The sequence below is a fragment of the Aspergillus uvarum genome, assembly GCF_003184745.1.
Source record: "Aspergillus uvarum CBS 121591 unplaced genomic scaffold BO82scaffold_12, whole genome shotgun sequence".
In the NCBI taxonomy this organism is placed as follows: Eukaryota; Fungi; Ascomycota; class Eurotiomycetes; order Eurotiales; family Aspergillaceae; genus Aspergillus; species Aspergillus uvarum.
This window is the reverse complement of record NW_020291309.1, coordinates 276,404-295,523: the sequence shown is the minus strand read 5'-3', so window position 1 is coordinate 295,523 and position 19,120 is coordinate 276,404. Positions and strand designations below refer to the sequence as shown.

The following is a 19,120-nucleotide window of genomic DNA, read 5'->3' as shown; positions in this document are numbered from 1 at the left end:
GTAATTTGAATTCCATTTGCGAGCTGAGCCCATCATACAACTGGAGAGGATTTCTGTCCATCTTGAAAGCACTTACCACATCGGGCATGCTTTCCACCTGGCCTGGCCCCAAAAATGAGCATCTCTGTCGATCATAGTTCATACGTTGGCCGCAACATGGAACCTGTCCTGAAACCGTCTTAGATTAAGTTGATCGACGGGCCAGAACTCGAGACACTTTGCTTGTGTGTTTCAGATGGTTCCCCCCCTGCAATTGATGAGAAGTCATGTTTGCATTTCCCATGATAGGCAGGTCTACATCGATCAATCCGGTGACATGATTAGTTGATTGATCATATACGGGCCATAGCTACTGTACTACCAGCTCGCGAGAACCGAGTTCCAAAATTGCGATGGCTAAGCACTCTTACAACCACTTTCGACCAACAGTTTCACAATTGACATAGAGCGTAGTGCGGCCGTGCAGTTCTGCGCGAAGCTTGGATGGACACATGTTATACTATCAGACTGCTACCTACAACCCATCTACATTCTAGCCTTGACCTCCTCGTACAGAGCCTTGAGCTTGTCCATGTCCGTCTCCTGAGTGGGCCAATGGATGCCGAGTCCCTCGGTCTCGTTGGGCTTGGGGATCTGCGAGTTATAGTGGTTAATATCGGAAATAGTCCCCTGTGCCTAATGAGAGCGAAGCGAAGAGCTTACCATGTGAAAGTGAACGTGGTCAACGACCTGGTGCGCTATGCGACCGTTGTTCTGGAGGATGTTGAAGTCCGTGGCGCCGACGGCTTGAGCGATCTTCTTCGCTACGGGCTGGATAGTCGATGACATATTAGATGTTTGGGCAAGCAATGGAGATCGTCTGCGAGCGTTCCAGGGGTTACATAGCCAGCGTATGGGTGAGGGGGGTGGGTTGCTGTGCGTCTCCAAGGTCCCCGGAGGGTTGCAGCCCTTTTAAAAAAGGCAGATCTCTTTGCTTTGCGGAACGCCCTTGCGCAGTTCTTCCCCGGTCTCCCCGGTTGCGAGTCTTCAACTTACCAGGAGTTCTTGGAGGTGGTCGTCGGGGATGTCGGTGAGCTTCGCTCCGTGGTACTTGGGGATAACGAGCTGTTTGCATGGATGAACTGGTTAGCGGGTTTACTTTCCTGTTTACATGTGTGTGTGTGTGTGTGTGTGTGATTGAGGATATGAGCTCGAGGAGATACGGGATTGTTGAGAGGAATAGGTAGCATGGCTCCGATGGCTGATGCTTATCTTGTTGGGTTCGTGTGAACGAGACGACGGTGCGGGGTTGATGCTCTTATCATTGGTGATGAGATGTTGGACAAAGATGATAATACTCACCGCGTGGCCCTTGCTAAGGGGCTGGATGTCAAGGAAGGCGAAGACCTTGTCGCTCTCGAAGAGCTTGAACGAAGGGATATCACCTATTGTTCATACCGTCCGTTAGCTAGCTGTTTCAATACAGGTCGTGTCGGAGGAATAACCAGTGTGATTTGATTTTGCACATCGGGATGTAGAGGACAAGTTTACCCTTGATAATCTTGCAGAAGATACAGGCTGCAGACATTTTGCTGTATATGCGCGGGGTGCGAGGCTCGGATTGCGTGGAGTTGTTTGGGAGCAAGAGTCGTGATGACAGAATGCGGGGTCAAGCAAGTCAAGTCTGAAGGCGGAACGCGACGGGGAGGGGGTCGAAAACGAGGAATTGGAGAGAAAAATAAAAAAGAGGGGGTGAAAGCGCAGACCGCGGATCGAACGCTAGTAGGCGATAGAGAAAGGTAACATATAGGATACAATAAGTGCCAACCTCCGAGGAGTGGGACAAACTAGCTCAGAACCCATTTCTTGCCTTTTACCAGAGATGGCCGTGGTTTGCCCAAAAGACTCCTCTTCTCAATCTTTGGACTCTTCCATCGACACAGCTGTCGAATTTATTGTTTTTGTTTTTCTCGGGCATTGGACTTGTCATGGGGGTCTTAACAGGATTCTGACTTTTCCGGAATTTTATAGCCCCTGGAAAGGGTTGTTCTGGGGGGTTGCGGTGCGTGTCGTTTGGTTTTGAGGTCGGTGGGCGTAACGTCCGCTCTAATGGCAGTCGCCGCACTGCGGCTGCCGCCATCATATGAGTACGGCACTCGCTACGCATAGCGCAGCAGTTTTTCTTTCTGTCCATAGAGTTGTTTGGGACAACTTAACCTTCCATCTCAATCACCAACTATCACGCAAGTCCAAACTTTGGCTTAAGTCCAGGTCATCGATTGTCAGGCGTATGCGACTCAAGCCACCGAGAACCTTGCCATGCACTAGGGTCTACCATGTACCCCTCGTACCATGCATGATGGTGTCTTCTATCCTACGCGTCTTTCAGTCCCTCTACGGTCATGCTGACCCATAGAAAACTGGGTGGATCAGATCTGAACGCAGTACGGGGCAGAATTAAGGGCATGGATTCTGTTCTAGTCTTTCAACCTCCATTCGGCAGCACCTGCCTTAGCGGGTTTAAGTCTTTTGACAGCACTGGGTCCTTTACGTGAACTCGATCCCGTACACTAACTTACCACCCAAAAGGCTGTCCTATACGATGGACCTGCCAGAAGGAACCCCAGTCGCTCTCCACTAAGGTGACATAGTCTACATCTGGTCTTTGCCGAGAGGTATCAGCAGACATATGATTCGGCAGGAAGGCCGAGACTGCCATCCCCGCAGCATGGCAGCTCGCTATCTTATCGGCATCCTCTCTTATCAAGACAGTCACTGGACAAAGAGGGGACCCAAGTGCTGAGTACATAAACCCTCCATTGTCGCTCGAGATGCGCAGCATGATTCGCTTCCAGGTCTATACACCGACTCTTGCTAGGCAAGCGAGATTTGCGCTCACACAGCCCACGCTACTCTCGTCGAGGATCATTCGGACAAACCCACGTCGACACTTTTCTGTCTCAAGGACGCAAGCCATGTTGTCTACGGAGCTGACCGAGGCTCAAGTCTCAGCTCTTCGAGCCAATAAAGATCGTCTGGCCAGGGACCTTCACCACAGTTGTCAATGGGGCTCGGGCATTCGATGGGGAGAGTGAGTACCAGATCATCCCTCTGCGAGCACAGTGCTTCGTATTAGCGGTCGCGCGCCGTATGGGATGAGAGCAGCCTACTCCAATCCCATCAAGCAATAGCCATCGATCAGCTTGCGAGCTTGAAAACAACAGAGCTGACCATTTGGAAGTGGCCCCACGGATACAGGAATGCAGCGCCTGGCATTGTCGCAAGAGGACAAGCAAGTGAGGGATTGGTTCATCGAAACGACAAAAGCCCTCAACTGTCGGGTCACCATCGACGAGATGGGGAATATCTTTGCAGTTCGTCCTGGGCGCAGGACAGATGTGCCCCCTGTCTTTATCGGTAGCCATCTGGATACGCAACCGACCGGCGGCCGTTACGATGGAATTTTGGGTGTCCTTTCCGGCATTGAAGCTTTGAAGTCCATGGACGACATGGGTCTCGAGACAGAGGGTGGTGTAGGCGTGGTCAACTGGACTAAGTATGGCAACCGACCTTCCTTCACTTGAAAGGCTTGCGCTGATGAGTACAATAGCGAAGAAGGCGCACGGTTCCCTATCAGCATGATCTCCTCTGGAGTATGGGCTGAATGTATCCCTCTGTCGCAAGCCCACGAGCTCAAGGAAGTCCCAACGGTTGCATCTCTACCCACGGCGTCGTCGGCTCCCGAGACCATGAGATCGGCACTTGAGAAGATCGATTATCTTGGAAGTGTGCCATGTTCGTACAAGCAGACTCCAATGGCTGCTCACTTCGAGCTGCATATCGAACAAGGGCCTCACCTCGAGACTGCAGGCCAGCACGTGGGCGTTGTCACGGCCGTCCAAGCATACCGCTGGTTCCGCCTCACCATTGTCGGCAGAGATACCCATACGGGTACTACCGCTTTTGAACATCGTGCAGATGCATTGTATGCTTTCGCCCAGATGATGGTGCGTGCCCGTGAGGTTGCTTCCTCTCATGGCTGCCTGGCCAGCGTTGGCATCGTGGAGGCCAAGCCCGGCAGCGTGAACACCGTCCCTGGTGTCGTCAGCTTCACTCTGGATATCCGTGGCCCAGAGGATGAATTGGTCAATGTTGTGGAAAAGCAATTGAGGAAGGACTTCGACGCTATCGCAGCGGAAGAAGGTAAACCCATTGGGAAGCCTTGTCGCGTGGAATGGACTCTGGACTTCGATTCGCCTGTGGTGAAGTTCCACCCGGACTGCATCGATTGCGTTCAGCAATCTGCAGAAGCAGTCGTTGCGGATTCTAACTCGACAGACCCCAAGTCTCTGACAAGAACGATCATGAGTGGTGCCGGCCACGACAGTGTCTTTACCTCGAAGAGGGTTCCGACTAGCATGATCTTCGTTCCGTGCAAAGACGGGCTTAGCCATCATCCGGAAGAGTTCTGCTCGGCAGATGATTGTGCAACCGGCGCCTCAGTCATCTTGCAGGCTGTTATCCGCTACGACCGTAAGAGATTCTCCAACTAGTTTATAAAACACCACCTAGACCTCTTATACTGCGTTGAGTCAGAACAAACGGGCATAAGCCATCGTCTGGATCATCGAAACGGTCATTTTACGTATACAAAAAAAGAACAGAAAGTCAAGTCGTGAATCATGCCATTAATCCTAACTATTTCATGGTATCGAGACAGTAAAGCCAGGCACAATCCCTATTTTGTTTTGGGTTGAGAAGTGCGTAGTGCGGCAATTTCTGACTGGACGTCTACTCAAGCCACACTAGCAACATCCCGTGTAGCCCTTGGAAGACCTGCAGGCGACATTCCTCTAGGAGGAGGGAGCACCACGGCCACGGCCGAAGCCACCACGGAAGCTAGGGGCGAACTCGCCGGGGGCACCGCCCTCCTTGTTCTCACCCTGCTCGCGGCGGCGGTAGCCACCCTCACGGGGAGCACGGGGACGGCGCTCGCGCTCCTCACCACCCATCATGCCACGGGGGGGAGCGTGGGAACGCTGCTGCTTGATGTGGGTAGCGGGGACAACCTCAGCGGGGAGGTGGAGCCACTCGCGGAGGTAGTCAAGACCCTGGAAAGGGAAAACACATTAGATCGTGGTTCTTTATGGTTTTGAGGAAGGCAACGAGAGAACATACCTCGGGGGTGAGGGTGTAGTAGTAGTACTGCCACGAGAAGCGGGTCTTGACGTAACCGCGGGAGTCAAGGGACTGGAGGGCCTTGATCACGTAGAGGTTCTTGGTGTCAATGTCGCCATGCTTGGGAAGGTTGAAGTCCTTCTTGGCCACGAGCACACCCTCTGTTGAAAAGATTCGTCAGTAAATGCCATCCTCATTCGTTCGACTCGTCATCAATCCTCCACACATCCACATCAAGACGGCAATGACACAAGGTGGAATAGTGAATCGAAAGACACCAAGTCCATGCGAATATCTATCCTATCTCGAGGGACTTGGAGGACGCGACAAAGGGCGAGAATGATGAATCACATACCGCGGAAGAGGTACTCGTGGATCTTCTTGCGGTCTTCCTTGGGGATAAGCCTGCGAGGGAGGTTTAGTCAGGGTTCAGATCATCATTGACATAGCGCATCGTGAACAAAAGGGGCTATACGCACATTGTTGCGAGTTCCTGGCGCTCTTCGGGGAATCGCTCTAACAACGCGCGAAGAGGGTGGTTTAAGAGTAGTTGATGATGAGTGGAGCGGGCTGCCCGTCGAGTGGAAAAAGTGCGGTGATTCCCAATCGGGATGCGCTTGTAGGGTTGTCGCCCTAATCGATTCCCGCTAGCTTGATAAGGCTATGTCACGTGAAATGTTTGTATCACGTGGTCAGGGGCCTGAGGCCGCGTGGTGGACGGGCAATTAGTCATTGACCCGCTCTTATCGGGGGGAAACTCTCCGCATTGCGTTATTACTTCTAGACCTCCGCTCAGCAAGCAGCGCCTCTCGCCCGGTCAGATCGAACCCTGACTCCACCTTGAGCACCTGTCGCGAAGGCTGAGTTTCTGCTCATCTCATTTTCTTCGCATCGCGGGACCCATATCAGTCTGTTACATATTACGCGCGGCTTAACAAACAAACAACATGGCGCCCCAAAACATCAACGTGCTCCTTTCATCCTTCCCGGGACTCTCACTCCCCTCCACGGTCACTTTCTCGCTATCCTCATCCTCGAGTCTCGCCGATCTCACGGATAAGATCTCCTCATACCTCCCGCCTTCGATCCCACTCCACTCCTTGATCCTGACGACCACGAGCAACAAACAACTCCTCCCCTCCGCCGAACCGCTCCTCCCTTATCTGGCCAGCAGCTCCAATGACGCCACCACCACCACATCCTTCCTTCTCCCCCTCCGACTCAGCGTGCCCCTCTGCGGAGGCAAGGGTGGTTTCGGATCCCAGCTGCGCGCCGCCGGCGGGCGCATGTCGAGCAAGCGCAAGCGCAACCAAGGCGACGACAATGGCTCCAGCCGCAACCTCGACGGCCGGCGGCTCCGCACCGTCAACGAGGCCAAGGCGCTGGCCGAGTACCTGGCACTGAAGCCGGAGATGGACAAGAAGGAAAAGGAGGAGCGCCGCCGCCGGTGGCAGGCCGTCGTGGAGGCGGCGGAGAAGCGGCAGGAGGAGCTGAAGAACGGCGGCGGGAAGCAGAAGATCGACGGCCAGTGGATGGAGGACAAGGAGGAGATGAACGAGAAGGCGCGCGAGGCAGTCCTGATGGCCATGAAGGACGGCATGTGGACGGACAATCTGCGCGATACGATCCTCGGTGGCTCGAGCACGAGTGCCAGTGCCAGTGAGGGCAGTGATCGGGATACTCCATCTTCTGAGGAGGAGAGTGAGGGTGATGATGATGCGAAGGAGGAGGAGATGGTCGATGCGCCTGGTCCGTCAAACACGACTCGCAGCAGTGCGCCTCGGCGTTATATCGGGTTTGATGAAGATGATGAGTTCATGAGTGACTCTGAGGAAGATGAGGCTGAAGATGTCAAGGGAAAGGGAAAAGCGAGGGCTTGAAGAAATATATTGCATGAGGTTCAATGGGTTTTCGTGGCGCATGGTCTGGGCTGAGCATTCACTGTTACTTTACTCTGGTTTTCTAAGATGTTTTCTTGTGCATGATGCTTTCGTGTAACTATGCAATAGCAAAGCAAATGTTGTTTATACCAATTGACGATTATGGTTACGAGGTCTACAAGAAACCTGGAGAGATTCCACTACTAGTAGCAGGTTATCACAAGCCATGCACTCCTGGTTCGCCACAGCAACTTTTTTACGGCCCGCCAAGCGGACCACCGATGCTATCAGTTATCGGTCAACACTATCAAACAAAGTTTCTTGCTGCAACGCCTTTTCGCCGCATTCTCTGCTTGTACAAGTTTCAAAATGCCGCCATATCTCGGGCGCATTGTCCCAAGAGCGACCAAGACATTCCGACTTCCGTCGCAACTCCAGTCCTGCGCCAGACCACTCCCATTGTACCGTCTGACGCGGCCAGAAGTCCTTGCCCGCCGCACGCCCGCAAGCCACTATACCAGCAAAGAGCTACGCAATTACTCCACGGCCGATTCCCCTTCCGCTATCTCCTCGTCGATCTCCCCAGAATCGCTGCCTGTCTGCTGTCCAGGATGCGGGGCGTATGCGCAGACCATTGAGCCCGACGAGCCTGGGTACTACGGCAAAACCAGAAAGCATATACGGAAGCTTGGGCAGGAGGCGCAACAGCTTGTCGCAGCACCGGAAGCTGAGGGGGAGAAGGCGGCAGAAAGAATCCAACAGTATGTCGCGGAAGGAGCTACAGATTGGGGTAGGTCGGTGATCAAACGTGAGTGATATTTCAGTTGCACCTCCTCTCCTCCTCTGCATTGTGGTCTATGCTGACACACGCACGATCCCTCATATAGCGCCGAGTCGTCGTCTTGAGAAAGACGCAGCAGCTGCCGGTGAATACCTCGCGAAGACACAAACGCCCGTGCAGATCTGTGACCGATGCCACGATCTCCTTCACCACAACAAGGCTGTCCCGGCTATCTCACCCTCGATAGACTCCATCCGGGCATACCTGGACGAGTCGCCGCACAAGCATAACCATGTTTACCATCTGGTGGACGCAGCTGACTTTCCCATGTCTCTCATTCCAAACATCTACGAGGCACTGAACATCATGGAACCGCGTTCGCGGAACCGTCGCTCGGCCACCCACCAGTATTCGGGCTCCAAGAGGCTCCCAACCCTTCACATTGTCATCACGAGGTCCGATCTCTTAGCCCCTACGTGGGATCTGGTCAACTCGAAGATGGAGTACATCCGCAAGATGCTCCGTATCCAACTCAATCTGTCGTCCGAAGACTTCCGTCTGGGTCAGGTGCACATGATCAGTGCGCAGCGAGGCTGGTGGACCAAGCAGGTCAAGGAGGAGATCCAGAACCACGTGGGTGGCGTCTGGGTAGTGGGCAAGGCCAATGTCGGCAAAAGTAGTTTCATCGAGGCCTGTTTCCCCAAAGATTCGAAGAATCTGGGGAAGATCGCGGACCTCGTGGAACAACGGGAGATCGAGTCGAAGCGACAGGGCCAGCAGCAGCCAGAGGAGAACCCAAGCCTTCTCGACTCGGACGGCCTCCTGCCCCCTGCACCCCGTGAGGACATGTTCCCTGTGCTCCCCGTGGTCTCTACCCTCGCCGGCACGACCGTCTCCCCGATTCGCATCCCTTTCGGCCGCGGGCGGGGCGAGATGATCGATCTCCCCGGCCTCGAACGCGGCGACCTCACCAACTACGTGCGGCTCGAACACCAGCGCAACCTCATGATGACGAAACGCGTCAAGCCCGAGCGCCTGACCGTCAAACCAGGCCAATCGCTCCTGCTCTGCGGCGGCCTTATCCGCATCACCGCCGTGCGACCCGACGACATCATCCTGGCGGCCTGCTTCGTGCCCTTCGAGACCCACGTCACCCGCACCGACAAGGCCATCGAGATGCAACGCGGCGACCGCCCCTACCCCGGCGATCCGATCCTCCGCGCCGACACCGTGGGCACCTTCGCCTCAGCCGGCCGCATCGACCTTCAGTGGGACGTCACCCGCTCCCACCTCCCCACATCCCTTGCCAAGGCCGTCGCGGACCACGGCAAACCCATCCCCGAGCTCCCCTACCGGGTCATGGCCGCCGACATCCTGATCGAGGGCTGCGGCTGGGTCGAGATCACCGTGCAGACCCGCGCCAAATCGCACCCCCTCGCCGTCGACGTGTACGACGACCTGGAGGACGACCTGCTCGACGATGGCGAGGATGTGGCCTTCTCCCGCACGCCCCAGGTCGAGGTCTTCACCCCCCATGGTCGTCATATCGGATCCCGGCCCCCGTTGGAGTGTTACAAGTACGTCGCCGAGAAACAGGCGGCTGCGAAACGGCAGGCGCGGGGTCGCGGCCGCCAGAGTATTAGCCATCAGAAACGGGTGAAGGGCAGCCGTCGTGCTTCCTCCTCTTAGATCCCCTGTCTCCTTTTCCGTCGGGTCCACCGAGGGTAGATAGGGGCGTGTAAATGTATACTAGGTCGTGCTACCTTGTCATGTTCCGCATAGCGCTTGGTGTTGTTTATTTCTGTCATTGTCTCGTATATAAGATGTGGTGCGAATACCGAAAATCTCTTCTCAATGGGGTTCCCCCTTTTTGGATTTCTAATCTAGCATAAATCAGAGCATCTAGATTTATATTTCCATAATTGCAAATGTTTGTTTCGGGTTTGTTCTCTTCTGGTTCAGGGTTTGTCATTGCTACGATGTTGCGCCGCCTTAGCCTGCTTAACTGTGGCCCATAAATATATATCTCGGCGAACCGAGAACTCTCCACCAGACTACTAACACATCTAAGCAAGACAAGCTAAACAGTAGACTAGGGACCATCTAAGACGTAAAATCATCAACTGTATAATTCTTCTTCTTTTCACATGCCATAATTGCTTCTGTTTCAAGACATCAATCCCTCAAACCGTCTGTCTAACCGGTCCGAAGGCTGGATGGGACGGACCCCCTTCCCTTCCTTCATGCAACCAACTCACATCTAACGAATCTTCGTTGAATTTACTCGATGTTAGCGAAGTGGAAAGAAGGCTGCCCGGGGACGGCGTTCTCAGCGAAGAGGCCCTCCCTCTTCTCCCCACTCCCCAGCACCTCCCCGGTCTTGCCGCCCTCGTCGACGGCGATGATCTCGAGGGCCTTGGCGCCAGTGACGCGGGTGATGGCGCCGCGCATCTCCTGGAGAACGGCGAACTCGTCGAAGGGCAGCTTGCGCTCGAAGACGGTCTCGGGGGCCTCCCGGTTGACGACGAGGCGGCGCTTGAGGGTCTGGACGAAGGGCATGGCCTTCTTCATCTCGCCGAGCTTGCCGACCTTGGCGTTGAGCGCTTTGTCGTCGATGGCGAGGCCGTCGAAGGCCTCGCGCACCAGGTCGATGTACTTCTCCTGCCACTGCGGGTGCTTCTTGGCCGCGTAGATGGACAGCTTCTTGGGCTTGCGCGGGTCGAACGTCACCTGCTTGCCCTTGGAGAGCTTCTTGACGAACGCCGCCTCGGCCGAGGTGATGTTCGACGAGGTCGCGCGCGTGTAGGCCAGCGCGGCGGACAGCTCGGGCGAGACCTCGGGGACGCTGGGGAATTGCGCCTTGTGGATGGTTTCGGGCTGGGTGGCGGTGTTAGAACTTATTTGAGGCGGATTCTGATTTATGTTTCCGGTGGGAACGAACCTTCTTCAGAATCTCCAGCCAGACGTATTCGGCCCAGTGGGGAGCAATGATGGCAATCATCAGAGCCTGGAGCTCGATGTACCGAGCCACCATGTCGCGGTGCAGACCGACGCCGGAGGTCGAGGTGGCTTCACGGTAGTAGTCACGCGCACTGACGAAGTCGTACAGACCGGACTTCAAGGCGAGCTTGAAGTTGGTGCTGGTTGGTATTAGTTAGTTACTCGCGGGTAATCGTTCGAATAGTCTAGGGGGTGCTTACTCCTGGTAATGCTTCTTGGTCTCGCGGACCAGGCTGTTCAGCTCGTTGTCGAAGAGCTTGTCCCAGAAGGAATCGGCAGGGCCGGTGCGCAGGGTCTCATCCTTGATGGTCTCCTCCATCCAGTCCTTCAGAGTGTGAAGACGGAGAATGTTGCTGTTGGCAACAGTCTCCTCAAAGTTGGCATCCTCGATACCATCACCGGCATCGGCGAAGGCGATACGAGTAGCGTCGGCACCGAACTTCTCGACGGCATCCTTCAAGGTCAAGAAGTTACCGGTACTCTTACTCATCTTCTCACCGTTCAGGAGCAAGTGACCGTTGGCACGGACTCCCTTGGGCCAGTACTCGGGAGGGAAGAGGGCAACGTGGATGTACAGGAAGAAGGTCAAGTGGTTGGGAATGAGATCCTTTCCGGAGACACGGACATCCAAGGGGTACCAGTACTCGAACTCTCTGCGCAGCTGCAGCAGAGCCTCCTTGTTGATCCCGCTCTTGGAGATGAGCTCGTCGCTGAGCTCACGGCGGCAGAAGACGTAATCCCAGACCTCGTCGATCATCTGCTCTGCCTTGATGTTGAGGGAGCCGAGAGTCTTACCATAGCGGTCACCGTGCAGGAGGTGCGCGATGGTGTAGTAGGCCATGTAGACCGTAGAGTCACTCAAACTCTCGACCAGGAACTGCTGGTCCCAGGGCAGCTTCGAACCCAGACCGTACGTTCTGGCGCAAGCCCAGCGGTTGAGCCAGGAGAGGTTCTTCTCGAAGCCGTTCTTGGTCTCGTTGGAGTAGGTGTTCAGGGTGTTGACGACGTGGTCCAGGGTGTCCTGCTGCCACTTGGCGTCGTTCTCACCGTAATTCAGGAACCATTGGCCGAGATAGGCGACAACACAGTCATCTCCACTGCGGCTGACGACCTTGCCCATGGGGTCGGCGAAGGGGAAAGCATCGCCGCTGTCGTAGAGAGCCTTGCGAATCTTGTCCTTCACAGCGCTGACGGGCTGACCCTTGAACTCACCAACAAGCATGGTACCCTTGTAGAAGGCCTCACCATAAGCGAGTTCCTTAGCCTGTGCCAGCTGATTGACATCCTTAGGAGAGTTGATCTTAAGCTGCTTAACCAGAGCAGGAGCAGTGAGGTTTCCGTAGGTGGGGGTCTCAATAAGAGGGAAGATTTCGAGCTCAGCCCACTCCTTCTGGATGCCGTAGTACTCAGGCTTCTTAGCAAGATCGAGAAGAGTAGCGTAGTCATCAGGGCTGTCAGAGGGAACGGAGGTGACGACACCGGTACCCTTGGTGGCCGAGACACCTTCCATGGGAAGGATACGCACACCTTCGGTGTGGAAAGAGAGGGGAGCGTTGACAAGGGTTCCGACAAAAGCCGATCCGGGGGCCTCAACGACAAGAGGCAGCTGGTCCTGAGACTTGGGGAAGTTCTCGCTGGTGAAGAAAGTTCCCTGGAAGGCCATGTTCCACGCAGCTCTCTTGGTGGCAACAAAGTACTCCTTCTCCTTCACCTTGTAAAGACCATAGGTGATCTTGGGGCCGAGGAAGCAGCAGGTCTGGCCATACATAGTCTCAGGGCGGAGAGTAGCAGGGACGAAGTAGACGCTCGCATCCTCTTCAATCTTACCCTTGACCAATTCAGCAATCTGAGGGGCCCATTCCTTGACCTTCAGCTTCATGGCGGTGTATTCCTGAGGTCCGATGCCCTCACCCTCGGTTCGGTCGTGGTCCATGCAAGGCTGTCCATCCTTGGGGGAGTAGATAGTGTAACGGCTGCCGTACTGGATCTTTCCGAGCTCGTGGAGGCGGTTCATCTGCCAGCGGACAAAGGCGTCATAGTAGGGGTTCGCGTCAGTGGTGACGAACTGTCTGCGCCAGTCGATTCCGGCACCAATGCTGTCGAGATCGCGGATAGCGAGAGGGGGGAAGTGCTGAAGCCAGTAAGCAGCATCGGCGAACTTGTGGATCTCCTCAAGAGGAATACCAATGGCCAACATGATCTGGAACTGATACTTCATCTTGACAGTCTTCGCGGCGGCCTTGCTCTTCTTGCCGGAGAACTTCTCGGCCTGCTCGGCCTTGACCTCCTGGGTCGGGGCGGCGACGGCAGCCTGCTCCTGCTCACTCTCCTCCTTGTAGTTCTCAAAGCTCTGGCCGAACTTCTGGACCTCATCACGGAGCTTGTCGGCGCAAGCCTTGATGGGCATGCCGGTGCAGTGGAAACCCAGAGGGAAGAGAGCACGCTTACCCTCCATACGGGCCACACCAGTCATGAACTCAACCTTGCTGGCAGTAAAACTGTGACCAGCGTGCAGAGTACCGTTCATGTAGGGATAAGCCATGGTTCCGAAGAACTTGGGGTGCTTCTCGCGGAGCTCCGCGGCGGAGATGCTGCCGTAAGGCACCTCAGCGTCGGAGGGGGCATCGACCTCGAAGACCTTGTTCTCCTTCCATTGCGCCTGGTATTTCTTCTCGATAGCAATAAGGGTGTCTCTCTTCTCGGTCTGTGAGTGAAATCGAGGTTAGCACGGGCTGCATGACAAAGAGGGGCTCTTGCGGTAGGAAGAGGGGCAAGTGAGTCGCACGTTTTCCAGCTTCAGAGTGTTTTTGGTGCTGTTGCCCTGATCGAGCGCAGCTGCGGATGCAGCAGCGGCTGCCATTGCTCCAGATAGATGGTCTTCCTTTCGTAGAAATGAAGATAAAGAAGCCCTGGGGCAAGGATGGAAAGCGGAGTCTTATAGATCGTCTCGAGTCACCGCGGGGTTCGAAAAGAATTCCTCCGTATGTGGGAAAAGGCGGTCCGTGAGTCACCGCCTGCCTCTTTCTGCTCCGAACTCGCTGTAAACCACTTGACAGTTTGAGATGGAACTGAGAATTGATAGGGAGGTGGCTTTGTCTGGCTCTTTAAGTAGGATGAGTATGAGCTAGGAGTCTTATCTAGGATCTGTTGCTTATGGGTGCAATCTGTGACTCACAGGGATAATAGATTGGTGAAGGAGTGTATTGTTTGTACACCCCAGATTGACTACTGGCTGAGCCGGGGAGGATTGGACGGATCTATGCTTAGCGTTAAGGATGGCAGGTTACATATAACCTCATTCATGTTCAAATCCAGTCTAACCCTAGCTCACCCAACTCAGACCAACTATCTGAATGATCAAATCCATCTAGAATTTAATACTCTATCGCGTGCCACGACGAATAGCTACATCGATAGTCCTGAAGCCCGGCCGTATCGCATAGCATCACGTGACTCGATATCGGCTGCTTTTCTTTCCGCCCAAAAATCCACGCGGAAGCTTCCAGCCAGCAGCGAAAGCACCATTGAACCACCGCGGACAACTTGCAACCAGTCGCTGCCGGATCTGCGCTGGAATTCATTTCTGGATCATTACAGCATAGTATACAAAGAGCTTGCGAGCCACTTCCGTCACAATGGTCAACGTTTTCAAGCGGATGCGGAAGCTGAAAACTGTAAGTTAGCCATCATCCATCCCCCTTGTTGATACAACCCCGGAAGACTGACTTGGACTATTTTCACTCCTGCAGAAGGTAAGACCTCCTTGATACAGACCCAGACACCTCCCGCAAGCCCCGTTGTCTCCTCGAGCCTCCATACCACGACCACCATGACTGCCATCTCCGTGAGGCCCGACACCGACGGACAGCAACCCAGCAAACTCCACGAACCCACCCCCTCGAGACTAACATCTACAAATCTCACCAGCTTCTCAACGTCCGCGTTGGAACCGGCGCCGCGGTCTTCCCCGCGGCCCCCTCCGCGACCCAGGAATTCCCCGCGATCACCCGGCTGCACCTGACCTACGCCCGCAAGATCTACGGCGGCCACCAGGGCGCGCGGCATTTCTGGCGCAACTGCCTCCCGCGGCTCAAGTACCACAACCCGGGCATCCCGATGACCGTCCGCCAGACGGAGGACCAGGACGGGCCCGCCGCCCTGAGCGTCTACTTCGCCCAGCAGACCAGCCCGATCGCCGCCTCGCTCGCCGCCGAAGACCTCAAGGATGCCCACGCCCCGGCGCCCGCCGCCAACGAGCAGGTCGCCGTCCTCGACGTCCGGAACCTCCCCTACACCGAGATCTGGAACAAAGTCAAGAACATGACCGGCGCCACGGAGATCTCCGCGACGGCTGAGGAGACGGCCGAGCTGCGCAAGCTGGACCAGATGGCCGCCAAGTCCAAGACGGATCGGGTTCGGATAGCGACCATGCGGCAGGCGAAGAAGGACCAGGAGCGCATGTTGCAGGAGGCCAGAGAACAGGTGGAGCGGTTGAAGCAGCTCTAAACCAGAAGTTGTTTTTTTCCCCCTCTCTTTTTGTTCCTCTTCCCTTTTGCGCTTTCCTCTCTCCACCCCCTCCCTGTCTTCTCTGTGTGTGTGTGTGTGTGTGTGTGTGTGTGTGGCTTACACCACACATCTTTATTTTTTGTTGTCCATGGTGTCATAACTTTCCAGCTGCTTTCAAGATGGGGTCACAGTTTTGGTTTGTGGGGTTCACGACTTGGTCATGGTCACTTGTAGCATACTAGCATTTTCCCTGTTTTATATTTCCTATACTCTTGTTCGATTATGTGGTTCGTGTCAAGAATATTACATCCCTACCATGGGAGTTTGTACTTCTACGGTTCGTTTTGTGTTGTACCTGGGTTTCATATGAACTCTGCTGCATTCTCTATTTGTAGCGAAAAAGGTCTGAAAGTCCTGTTGACATATTAGATTTAAAAACAATTTGCCGCAGTCATGAGTCATGTAAAATGGATAATAGCCTCCAACCCGAGCATGTAGCTAACTCCATTCATATGATGCATTCATAACATGCCCAGTAGGATCCACAATGCGAAAATATACAGTCAGTAAGAAAGCAGCTGAACTTCCCTGAAAAGTGCGAATTGCTACCCATTTTGAAGGAGCAACCAAGCCCGGTCAAGAACGGGACTCTGGCAGCCCTCGTTGGCCCTTCACAGCATAATGATAATTCTTTGAGGATATCTCCAAACGAACACAAAAAAAGGAGCAGTACTGAGCATGTTGTCACATCAAGCGTGATCCGGAGTGTAGCTGGTTTCACCCAGCATCGCCTGTCCTGCTGCTACTGTTGGGGTCGGAGTCTGACTATGGGCGGCGCCTGGCTGATTCAACGTCGACGGGGGCGCTCTCGCCGCAGCCGCAGCCTGTAGCCTCTGATCCAGAGCCTTGAGAGCCAGCGCGCGTCGTCGCTCCGCCTCCTCCCGCTTGGCCATGGCTCTTCCCCCGCGCTGGTTCGAAAGAAGGCTGGGAAGACCGGCTTCGCCGCGAGCCAGGACCTGTTGATTGCCGGATGCGATAGCCTCCTCGGAGAAGGGGGTGCAGACCTTCACCGCAATCAAGAGCGCATAGACCTGATCGGAGATAAAAGCGATGGGCGGCTGGAGGAGGTCGGGGAATAGGCATGCGAATGCGAAGGTCTCGCTCGCGTCACCCCTGATGCCCAGTCCATCGGTCGAGGTGCCGGTCAGGTCGGGCTGGCGCTTGAAGAATCGCAGGTAGGTCCAGCTCGTCACGAGACCAAGCCAGGAAAGGATCGCGGCGGCCCGAGTGCCGACGACTACACCGCTGATCGTGTTCAGGAGGAGGAAGAGGGCGGGGAAGTGCTTCACCCGCATCTTCACCAAGCCCTGGAAGATGGTGACTGTGTGTTCGGGGACGAGCTGCTTGAAGGCGACGAGGAAGGATGCCTGGATCGAGATGCCGCCGCAGATCTGAGTGACGCTGGAAGCCGGGGTGTCAGCAGGGAAAGCGCACGATGTTGTGCATTCGCGATGGGTGAAAGGGGCGTACCCGCTGCTGGAGTTGCCACTCATCGCAGTGCCCAAGAGATAGATAGGTACGATGACCACATTGGGGATCACTGCGATCGTGAGGATGAACTTGGCAAACTCCCGTGAGCCCCATGCCCGCTCCAGGTACTTCCCGCCGTAAAAGAGGGTGGCGGCGTTCAGCAGAACAGTGAAGATGTTCCGCTCCACAAATGTAGCAGTCACGAGCGTCCACGGGTAGTAAAGGAGATATGATGGAACAAGCGTAAGGTAGGGTACGATGGGGGTGACGGTCGGTGTGCCCCCCGTGGTGTCAATTTGGCGCCATCGGGCAATGTTGTACAGCAAGGAGAGGGTAAGGAGACTGATCAGGCAGATTCGGGTGGCCGGGGGGATGTTCACTCGGAGAGCCATGATGAAAGAGAGACTGAGAAAAGAGCTCTTGCGGTTGCTAGACCGCAGGCTGGTTGATGGAGCCCAGCTGGGAGATGTGAATTAGTGAGAAGGGACCGAGAAAGTAGTTGGAGGATAGAAATTCAGGCCGAATCAACTCAGCTGCTGTCAAGGTAGAGAACAAACACCTCCCGCAGAACAGTCGGGAGTCCCGAGACGAGTCCTGTTTGGGACAAGCTGCAATGATAGTAGGATCGCATATGTCTGATTGGTCACCTTAATTGGCCTTACCAGAACGGGGTCTCATCCTTACGGAGTAAACTGCCTGGCATTCCCGGTGCTTTGACCTTTTGGACTACGGACTATGTATCTTATGTACTGTCCTTAGTCTGTACCTAATGCCTAGCCTTATCACGGATTGTGGAGTAAATGCTAGAAATAGGGGAAAGAAGCTTGTCGATGTGGCCCGAGTAATTATCTAAGATTTCTCCCGTAACTTATAATGGCGAGGATTGAATACATCATGGTGACAATGGAGTCTGTCTTTGTTCGGGCCATCCGACTTAGCAGGACCCCGATGACAATAAGACATGTGCTCCGAATTCTACCCCTGCAGTTTCCTCCTGTAGCGGTCTTCTGATATGGTTCGTTGACAATAGGTGAGGAGCATAAGTGATATCCATGCAAAGGCTAGGTTATAGACAGGAGGTAACACAGAGCGACATTTACATTTATTTGCACCGGCGGGGAGCGGGAGGGATTTAGCCCACAATGCATGCATGCACCAGAGATGATGTACAACGAGCGGATCGACCGGCCAGCCCAGCAAAAGGATGGACCACACCAAGATCCAGATCGACCATTCACTACCACCCCTGTGGGTGAGTATGATTCGATTGTACTTATTGTCATTGAGAGTCTCTAGGCAGTGAAGTAGTCATTGTCTACGAACCGTAGACAGATAGATGGCAATAAGAGTTCAAGAGCAATACTGGACTTGAGGGGTAATCTGTCCGGCAGCCAGCCTAACCCTCAACCATGTGTTCAGGAAATGATGCTCCATGGAAATGCAGTCGACCTGATCAGAATAAGATAACCAACCAGAAAATAAAAAGAGAGTTGGCCCCGTTTGCACTAGTCCCAACCCGGCCCAGCGGCCAGGTCGATCCGCTGGCCGTCAATTTGATGGTATTTGATGGTACGGGTTTAGTCAACTGCACGCTACCCATGGCCTAGACGCCACGACGAGTCAAGCGCCCCCCCCCCATCATCCCCCGAATTTGTCCCAAGTCAACACCGTCCGTCCGTCTGTCTGTCCGTCGAATTGTTCACTGTCACGGATTTAATCATTCTCTGGCTATTGATAAGTTATTACTGAAGCCGAGAGACTAAAATTCTGGTTAAGAAGCACTGGACGAACAGACCGACAGACCGACAGACCGACAGACCGACCAACTGGAGACATAACTGGAAAAAAAACATCTGAAAAAGAGTGTTTTGAGGGTCGTCCATCCGAGCGTCCGGCTGAACCTCTCTCTCCCTCTCTTTACCCACATACCGTACCTGGTCTTGCTGCGACTGCTGCTGCTACTGCCCCGAAACTAAGGGTAGTTCCTCATCCGTCCGTCTGGCCTCTCTCTAACCTAACTTCTCCATCAGTCAACTCAACTCAAATCTCCCTTTAGAGATCGCCCGCTGCCATCCTATTCCACTCCCCCAATTATTTTCGTATCTCTCCTCTATTCCTACCATTCTCCACGGACCCTTCTCTCCTTTGGTTCTCTCTTTGTCTCTCTTTTGCCCCCCTCATCTTTCCCCCCTCCTCCTTGCCCCCCTCCCGCCCCTCTCTTGGTCTTCCCAAACACTTGGTGTTGCTTCTCCGGTCTCTGCAGTTC

The 19,120-nt window shown here is 54.6% G+C and overlaps 8 protein-coding genes across 8 annotated transcripts; 4 read left to right on the top strand and 4 right to left on the bottom strand.

Moving 5' to 3' along the window:
• Positions 1 to 381: 381 nt before the first annotated feature.
• On the bottom strand, positions 382 to 1,688 carry BO82DRAFT_352176 (HIT family protein). Its single transcript, XM_025634619.1, has 5 exons — positions 1,531 to 1,688; positions 1,342 to 1,424; positions 1,036 to 1,104; positions 703 to 810; positions 382 to 633 (listed from the first exon to the last, which is right to left on the bottom strand). Exons 1-5 carry the CDS (start codon positions 1,565 to 1,567, stop codon positions 526 to 528), a joined length of 405 nt encoding a protein of 134 aa, XP_025494400.1. The 5' UTR covers positions 1,568 to 1,688; the 3' UTR covers positions 382 to 525.
• Positions 1,689 to 3,239: 1,551 nt separating this feature from the next.
• BO82DRAFT_362710 (M20 family metallo-hydrolase) lies at positions 3,240 to 4,532 on the top strand (the record flags this gene model as incomplete). The annotated part of the gene is made up of 2 exons (XM_025636867.1): positions 3,240 to 3,535; positions 3,590 to 4,532. 2 exons carry the CDS (start codon positions 3,240 to 3,242, stop codon positions 4,530 to 4,532), a joined length of 1,239 nt encoding a protein of 412 aa, XP_025494399.1.
• A 312-nt stretch (positions 4,533 to 4,844) lies between these two features.
• BO82DRAFT_246001 (40S ribosomal protein eS10) lies at positions 4,845 to 5,561 on the bottom strand (the record flags this gene model as incomplete). Its single annotated transcript, XM_025630826.1, has 3 exons — positions 4,845 to 5,090; positions 5,158 to 5,318; positions 5,513 to 5,561. Coding segments are annotated over 3 exons (456 nt in total), but the record flags the coding sequence as incomplete, so codon positions are not given.
• Positions 5,562 to 5,946: 385 nt separating this feature from the next.
• On the top strand, positions 5,947 to 7,216 carry BO82DRAFT_352173 (telomere maintenance SDE2 family protein). Its single transcript, XM_025634618.1, has one exon. It carries the CDS (start codon positions 6,105 to 6,107, stop codon positions 7,035 to 7,037), a length of 933 nt encoding a protein of 310 aa, XP_025494397.1. The 5' UTR covers positions 5,947 to 6,104; the 3' UTR covers positions 7,038 to 7,216.
• A 161-nt stretch (positions 7,217 to 7,377) lies between these two features.
• Positions 7,378 to 9,826, top strand: BO82DRAFT_430289 (uncharacterized protein). Its single transcript, XM_025640606.1, has 2 exons — positions 7,378 to 7,845; positions 7,925 to 9,826. Exons 1-2 carry the CDS (start codon positions 7,407 to 7,409, stop codon positions 9,505 to 9,507), a joined length of 2,022 nt encoding a protein of 673 aa, XP_025494396.1. The 5' UTR covers positions 7,378 to 7,406; the 3' UTR covers positions 9,508 to 9,826.
• On the bottom strand, positions 9,778 to 13,738 carry BO82DRAFT_430288 (leucine--tRNA ligase CDC60). Its single transcript, XM_025640605.1, has 4 exons — positions 13,604 to 13,738; positions 11,019 to 13,522; positions 10,760 to 10,958; positions 9,778 to 10,695 (listed from the first exon to the last, which is right to left on the bottom strand). The coding sequence occupies exons 1-4, from the start codon at positions 13,676 to 13,678 to the stop codon at positions 10,099 to 10,101; spliced, it is 3,375 nt and encodes a 1,124-aa protein (XP_025494395.1). The 5' UTR covers positions 13,679 to 13,738; the 3' UTR covers positions 9,778 to 10,098.
• Positions 13,739 to 14,363: 625 nt separating this feature from the next.
• Positions 14,364 to 15,700, top strand: BO82DRAFT_352169 (mitochondrial 54S ribosomal protein mL61). The gene is made up of 2 exons (XM_025634617.1): positions 14,364 to 14,492; positions 14,743 to 15,700. Exons 1-2 carry the CDS (start codon positions 14,454 to 14,456, stop codon positions 15,322 to 15,324), a joined length of 621 nt encoding a protein of 206 aa, XP_025494394.1. The 5' UTR covers positions 14,364 to 14,453; the 3' UTR covers positions 15,325 to 15,700.
• On the bottom strand, positions 15,685 to 17,678 carry BO82DRAFT_352168 (rhomboid family protein). Its single transcript, XM_025634616.1, has 3 exons — positions 17,539 to 17,678; positions 16,855 to 17,489; positions 15,685 to 16,785 (listed from the first exon to the last, which is right to left on the bottom strand). Exons 2-3 carry the CDS (start codon positions 17,244 to 17,246, stop codon positions 16,074 to 16,076), a joined length of 1,104 nt encoding a protein of 367 aa, XP_025494393.1. The 5' UTR covers positions 17,247 to 17,489; positions 17,539 to 17,678; the 3' UTR covers positions 15,685 to 16,073.
• Between the last annotated feature and the right edge of the window lie 1,442 nt (positions 17,679 to 19,120).